Consider the following 7,570-nt stretch of genomic DNA (forward strand, 5'->3'; position numbering starts at 1 on the left):
TATGGCTGGCGCCTTAGCCACTTGAGCCACAGGTGCCGAGCCATGCCCGGCTATTTTTTCGGTTGCATCTGTCATTGTTGTTTGGCAGGCCCGGGCTGGATTCGAACCCACCACCTTAGGTGTATATGGCTGGCGCCCTAGCCACTTGAGCCATAGGTGCCGAGCCACATAGGAAAATCTTAACACGATTCTTTGGGTTTATTGCTAAGAAGAAAGATGAAGACATAGAAAACAGCACGTAAGTCTTTGGAATCCCAGGCGAGCACAGAGGGCTCTTCACGTTTACAACTTAGAACCAGGAAGCACCAATCTCTGTGATTCCTTGCAAGGTGTCTGGGTGTCACCAAGTCAGAGTGGGTCTCATGTGGTAGGAGACCACAAAGCAATGAACAAAGAGCATTTATCTCACTGACCTGAGCTGTTGTAGCGGCCCTTCTTCGGTACCCTGTGTAGACTTGAACCAGGTAGCGAAATTGAGAGCTGGGTTCGTTATCAGACAGGACAGTGACCTTCACCTGCAGGAAAAGCAGAACCGAGACACTTAGCAGCTTCCACTTAGCACAGTCTCCGGCTTCCCCCAGCAAACAGGAGGATGCCCACCTGTGCAGGCCTGGCAACCCCACGGACAGCAAGGCTGAGATGTGGTTGGATGATCAGCAAGCAAGCAGACCTGAGTAAGGTGACTACAGGGAGGATGAAATGCCAGAGCTCATGCCTCTAAAATGAAATGTTCATATCACAGAATTGACCGATCAAGTCTTGGGCCTCTAAACCTACTTGCCTCCCTCTCAAGTAGGACTGCCAGCTAATACGTAAGATACCCAGTTAAACTTGAATTTCAGACAAACAGTGACTAATTTGCAGCATGTTTAAAACTGCATTCACTATTTATTTAAAATGTAAATTTAACTAGGTATCCTGTACTTTAATTTACTAAAGCTGGCAAGTCTGGTTCAGCGCCCGTAGCACAGTGGTTGCGGCACTGGCCACATACACCCAGGCTGGTGGTTTCGAAAGAGGCCCGGGCCAGCTAAGCAACAATGACAACTACAACAACAACAACAGCAAAAATAGTCAGGTGTTGTGGCAGGTGCCTGTAATCCCAGCTACTTGGGAGGCTAAGGCAAGAGAATCGCTTAAGCCTAAGAGTTGGAGGTTGTTGTGAGCTGTGACGCCATGGCACTCTATTGAGGGTGACATAGTGAGACTCTGTCTCAGAAAAAAAAAATTAAGAAAATAAAGCTGGCACTCTATACCCAGGGGAACAAAAAAATACTTTGCATATTCTAGAATTCCCAAGGTGTTTTCTGAGTCTCATGAGGGTACAACCTTCGATTTAAAAAAGATAGACATTAAAGAGTTAAGTTCTTAGGTTCTAAGACAGTAGATGTAAATTTTTTTTAAAAAGTCTCACTTAATTTTTCTTAGTAAAGTATCCCAACAATGGAAAAGTATAAGGCCAGGAATGATGGCTCACGCCTGTAATCCTAGCACTCTGGGAGGCCAAGGCAAGTGGACTTCTTGAGGGCAGGAGTTTAGAGACCAGCTGGAGCAACAGGGAGACTTCCCCTCTCTAAAAATAAATGGGCATTGTGGTGGGTGCCTGAAGCTGAAGGATCACTTGAGCCCAAGAAGTTGCTCTTAGCACCATAGCACTCTACCGAGGGTGACAAAGCAAATCTCTGTCTAAAAATAAAAAGAAAAATATCTAATGCCTGTAATACTAATGTGAAACCAATAGATAAACAACTACACCCCCACATGAGAGAAAGACAAAATTAAATTCAACTAGGGAGGAGCGGGGAGAAAAAAAGGGAAGGAGGGAGGGAGCTTGGTAAGCTCTCACCTAAAAAGCACTAAGTAAGGGTATAAGCACACCCTCTGGGTGACGGGCTCAACTATTACTTGAACTTTACCTAACAAACTCAAACACGTAACCTAGTCATTTGTATCCTCATTTTAGTCTGATATAAATAAAAGTCTCACTTGAATTTCCAGGCTACCTAGTATCATGATAACCGCTTGTTTTGACTAAGGTTTGCCCTAGTCTAATTTAATATACTCAAGACATTATGACAAAGCTTTTGGAATCAAAGTCTCTTCACCTTCTGCATATCTGCACGATCCTGTCTCCAAGCCCACACAGCTGTGATCATATAGAATCCTAAAAGGCTGGCCAGCAAGGACACCCCAGCAGGATTGCTGGTCACACGAAGGAACAGTTTGATGGTGTCTTCCACATTCACGGTCCTGGGGATGATGAAGAAATCACTACCAAAGAAGGTCAGGTGGTCACAGAAACACTGGGTTCTCGAAACTGTGCTCTGCAGGCCAACCTGGAATTAGAATCAAGACGTTGATTCTAGTCAGAGGGCTAAGGAAGGGACAAAGCTAAAACAGAAAACACACGCAATTAAGAGAAGGAAAAGGACACGGGTGTTGCTCATTCACTGCTGGTGGCAGCGTAAATAGGTATAACTGAGGAGGGAGCAATTTGGCAACATCTGGGAAGGCTGAAGACCTGCAAAGACTCTGGGCCTGCAATTCCAATTCTACGTGTATTAATACATAGCCCAGGGGAACTCTGCACGTGTGCACAAAGACGTGTGGAAAGGAACGGTTTGTCAGCCCTGTTTGTGACTATGTCACAGGGTTTGTCAGCCCTGTTTGTCAGCCCTGTTTGTGACTATCAGAAATAAAAACAACCAGTATGCCCAATAACAGAACACACAAGTTAGCAAGTACGTTAAGTACGGAACAAGTGCATCCCTCCATAAGTAGACTCAGATGAATGCAATAGAATACGACAGCCAGAAATGAATGACAGGTAGCTGTATCAGCATGGGCAACTGCTGAGTGAACAGAAGGGGCATATGCACAGGGTGGTACCCCGCACACGAAGCCCAAGAGCCTGTAAAACTGTTCATTTTCAGTTTCTCTCTAGAATGCAAGCGCAAGAGGGCACTGTCTTGTTCCTTGCCGTATCTCCAGGTCCTAGACTTATGCACACGTGGTGACAGATATTCAATAAGAATCTGCTGACAGAATGAACACGAACCCCACCAGAGTCAGGACAGTGGTTACCCTCTGGAGGAAGGGAGGGCATGAGACAAGAGAGGGATACACCGACAGCTTCGGTTTCTCCAGAGTGTTTTATTTAGACAAAATCGGCACTAAATGGAGCAAAATACTAACTCTGATGAAGCTGAGTGTGCATTTAATGTTTATCAATTTCTATAACATTCCATATGTTGTACGATTTCCTCATGATAAATTTTTCTTTTGAGAGAGTCTCACTTTGTCACCCTCAGTACAGTGCCATGGCATCATAGCTCATGGCAACCTCAAACTCTTGGGCTTAAGCAATTCTCTCTCTTTTTTTTTTTTTTTTTCAGAGACAGAGCCTCAAGCTGTCCCCCTGGGTAGAGTGCTGTGGCATCACAGCTCACAGCAACCTCCAACTCCTGGGCTCAAGTGAGTCTCCTGCCTCTGCCTCCCAAGTAGCTGGGAACACAGGCACCCACCACAACGCCCGGCTATTTTTTTTTTTTTTGGTTGCAGCCGTCATTGTTTGGCGGGCCCAGGTTGGATTTGAACCCATCACCTTAGGTGTATGTGGCTGGCGCTTTAGCCACCTGAACCACAGGCGCTGAGTCTCAAGAGATACTCTTGCCTCAGCCTCCCAAGTAGCTGGGACTACAGGCGTCGGCCACAATGCCCAGCTATCATGATAAATATTTTTCAAAAATGTACCGGTAGGTGAGTAAGTGGAAGCCACCAATTCTATGTGTTTGGTTTTGTGGATGAAAAGCCTAAAATATTGTCATTATCTCCAACCCCCTTCCATGGGGTAGGTGAAGTTCTGGATGCCCCACCTCTACACTCTGCCCTCAGAAGAACTCTCAGGCTGCACTTGGCAGCTCTGCTCCTTTCATAGCTCCAAGCACTACAAAGAGCTTCAAGGAGGTGGGAAATGGGTCTGTGTGGTGAGAGGGCAGAAGCTCTCAAGCTTCGCCACTCAGAGTGTGGTCTCACTGGCCTCACCCAGGAGCTCGTGATAAGGGCAGAAGCTCAGGCCTAGCCCCAAATTTACCACATAGAAGCTGTTATATTTATTTATTTATTTATTTTTGAAACAGAGTCTTACTCTGTTGCCCAAGCTAGAGTACCGTGGTGTCAGTGTAGCTCATGGCAAACTCAAACTCCTGAGTTTAAGGGATCCTCCTACCTCAGCCTCCTTATATAGGTGGGACTTACAGGTGCCTGCCACAACACCCGCTAGTTTTTCTGTCTTTAGTAGAGATGGGATCTAGCTCTCGCTCAGGCTGGTCTTGAACTCCTGTGCTCAAGGGATCCTCCCACCTTGGCCTCCCAGAGTGCTGGGATTATAGGAGTGGGCTACCAATATCAGGCCTAGAGCCTGCATTTTAAGAAGTTCCCAATTTGAGGATTTGCTTTAAAAATATCCAGAAATCACAGGCCAGGTGTGGTGGCTCATGCCTATAATCCTAACACTCTGAGAGGCCGAGGTGGGAGGATTCCTTGAACTCAGGAGTTTGAGGCCAGCTTGAGCAAGAGATCCTGTTTCTACTAAAAATAGAAAAGAAATCAGCCAGGTGTCATGAAGGGCGCCTGTAATTCCATCTACTCAGGAGGCTGAGGCAGGAGGATCACTCCAGTGCAGGAGTTTGAGGCTGCTGTGAGGCAGGCTGATGCCATGGCCAGGCAACAGAGTAAAGACTCATTTCTTTTTTTTTTTTTTTTTTTTTAGACAGAGCCTCAAGCTATCCCCCCTGGGTAGAGTGCCATGGCATCACAGCTCACAGCAACCTCCAACTCCTGGGCTCAAGCAAGTCTCCTGCCTCAGCCTCCCAAGTAGCTGGGACCACAGGCACCCGCCACAACGCCCGGCCATTTTTTGGTTGCAGCCATCATTGTTGTTTGGCGGGCCCGGACTGGGGATTCGAACCCGCCACCTTAGGTGTATGTGGCTGGCGCCTTAGCCGCTTGAGCCACAGGCGCTGAGCCAAGACTCATTTCAAAAACAGAACAAACAAACAAACAAAAAACCCTGGAAATCATTGCTTGAGGCTATGAATGGTGCAGATGCAGAGAACACTCTTTCCGTTTCTTCCCCATCTAGATGCCATCTCAGATGTCTTAAGAACAGTTTCCTGAGTTCTAGGACCTTGCACCACAGTCTTTGTGTTACTGAACCAAGACATCAATCAGGCAGGAGGTTTGAAGAATATGTTTTCAAGTGGTCAGACACCAAGAACAAGCTGATAATTACCAAAGTGACAATCTGTCCCCGTCTGACCAGGAATGTACAACAATCTCCAAACAACTTTTTTTTCCAGCTATAAAAATTCCCTTTTGTTTAGCAGGAAGTTTATTTCATTTACCCACAACATATTTAATACTTGCAGACTGCTGCAGCTCCCAGATACTGCTTCCCTTATTTTATCTACAATGGTCAGATTCACCCTGGAATCTATGTGAAAAAGAAATTACTAAGATAAAGCACGAGCCTGGTCCTGCTCCAAACACTCTTTCCCAGCCCACCACACACAAGCCTCCTCTTTGTTTCCAGGCTGATTTATTTCCCTGCTGACTATTTTTCTTTCTGGGCTGTGATAACAGATGCACCATGTTTAATGGGCAGCCATGGCAGAAGAGAGGCCCGAGATGGGGCTCGGTTTCTTACTTGGCATCCACTGCTCCTCCACATCCTGTTGGAGCTGTCCCAGAAGTAACACTGAGTGAGGGCAGTGACGACTGAGACCCTGGTGGGTGTCTGCTGAGCGCTGTCCTGGCTTCCTTGCAGTGCTGTTATATAGTAGGTGCCAGGCCCATACTGCAGGCTCTCTGGGGTCAGCACCCACGTGTATTCCTCATCTTCAAGCAGAGAAGAGAGCTTAGTTATATTTCAGATGGGACTAAAGTACCAGTAGAACTTTTGTTCTCGGCTCTGCGCCTGTGGCTCAATCGGCGCCAGCCACATACATCTAAGGTGGCGGGTTCGAATCCCCAGCCCGGGCCCGCCAAACAACAATGATGGCTGCAACCAAAAAATGGCCGGCACTGTGGCGGGCGCCTGTAGTCCCAGCTACTTGGGAGGCTGAGGCAGGAGACTCGCTTGGGCCCAGGAGTTGGAGGTTGCTGTGAGCTGTGAGGCCATGGCACTCTACCCAGTGGGATAGCTTGAGGCTCCGTCTCAAAAAAAAAAAAAAGAACTTTTGTTCTCGGGGGTCTATTGTTATTTTACAAACAAGGAAATGATAAGCCAAGAATTACAAATGATCTAAAAGAAAATGATCAGTGATCCAGGCCCAGGCTCTGGGTTACTCCTGGTACCAGTAAAGGATCATCCTCTTTTAATAAATGAAAATGTAGGTCTAATGAATTAGAATACTATCAGATTTAGAAAAATGAAATAATCATACATCTAAATTAATAGAAGACTGAGATATCAAAAGAGACCCAAGGGTAGGAATGGCATGGTTCCAGGAACAGAGTCCGAGGCTGCACACCAGGGGTCCAAGGTGAGGCCCGGCTCTGTCACCAGGTGTTGGTTAAGGGACAAGGCAAGTCACCCAACCTCTCTGGGCCCCAGTTTTCTCTTCTTTCAAACAAGGAGTCTTGTCTTTCAAACAGAGAATCTCTACAGTCCCTTTCAGCTCTAAATGATACCACATCATTGCCAAGATCAGCATGAAAAACTCAGACCACCTTCTGAATCAGAAAAAAAGCCCATTGTTAATACATGATTTTGATCCAGCATGTCTAGGCACTATTTATAAATCTCAGAAATTTTTAACCGTTAATGTCTCAGAAATAATTAGCTTTTCTAAATTACAATGTAGACATTCTGGTCTTAAACCAAAACTTACTGAGATAGCCTTACCCAAATCTAAGACTAGGAAAGAAAGGTGAAACATATGAAGTCTGACAATTAAGTTTGTGAACTCATCCCAGAAAAAGTGCTACATACCTCACTGCTGCATATCACTACGGTTACCTTGCAAGCACTCCCTTTGGGAAGCTCTGTACTGATGCCAGCACTTAGTCTAGTCTTCAAAGCAATTTTGGAACTTTTTTCTGGAATGGCTATCAGAGCTGTCATTATATTACCTTGATGTCCTGAATGTCATCAAAATGTCTTCCTTTCAGTATTTCCTTTGTCTTTGGGTAAAGGAAAAAGCCACTGGGGGCCAAATCAGGTAAGTAGGGAATGGCTCCAATAGTGTTATTTGTTTACTGGCTAAAAACTCCCCTTTCCGATGTGCAGGGTGAACTGGCATATTGTCATGATGCAAGAGCTCATTTTTGTGCACATCCTTCTTGTTGCCAAGGTTTTTTCTTTTCTTTTTTTTTTTTTTTGAGACAGAGTCTCTTTTTGTCGCCCTTGGTAGAGTGCTTGGCATCACAGCTCACAGCAACCTCCAACTCTTGGACTTAAGCGATTCTCTTGCCTCAGCCTCCCCAGTAGCTGGAACTACAGGTGCCTACCACAACGCCTGGCTATTTTTTGTTGCAGTTGCCAGTGCTGTTTTAGCTGGCTGGGATC

General features: G+C 46.0%; 1 protein-coding gene across 1 annotated transcript in view; it reads right to left on the reverse strand.

Annotated features, from left to right (window-relative positions):
- Nucleotides 1–5,804, reverse strand: part of LOC111725754 (polycystic kidney disease protein 1-like 3) — a 6,352-nt gene extending 548 nt beyond the window's left edge. Inside the window, exons 1-3 of the mRNA XM_023514087.1 lie at nucleotides 5,708–5,804; nucleotides 2,106–2,336; nucleotides 414–515 (exon numbers count right to left, since the gene is read on the reverse strand). Coding sequence (XP_023369855.1) covers nucleotides 414–515; nucleotides 2,106–2,336; nucleotides 5,708–5,731 — 357 coding nt within the window. The 5' untranslated portion in view covers nucleotides 5,732–5,804. The remainder of the gene's footprint in view (nucleotides 1–413; nucleotides 516–2,105; nucleotides 2,337–5,707) is intronic.
- Between the last annotated feature and the right edge of the window lie 1,766 nt (nucleotides 5,805–7,570).

This window comes from Otolemur garnettii, unplaced genomic scaffold (genome assembly GCF_000181295.1).
Source record: "Otolemur garnettii isolate 467f Iridium unplaced genomic scaffold, OtoGar3 scaffold00047, whole genome shotgun sequence".
NCBI lineage: Eukaryota > Metazoa > Chordata > Mammalia > Primates > Galagidae > Otolemur > Otolemur garnettii.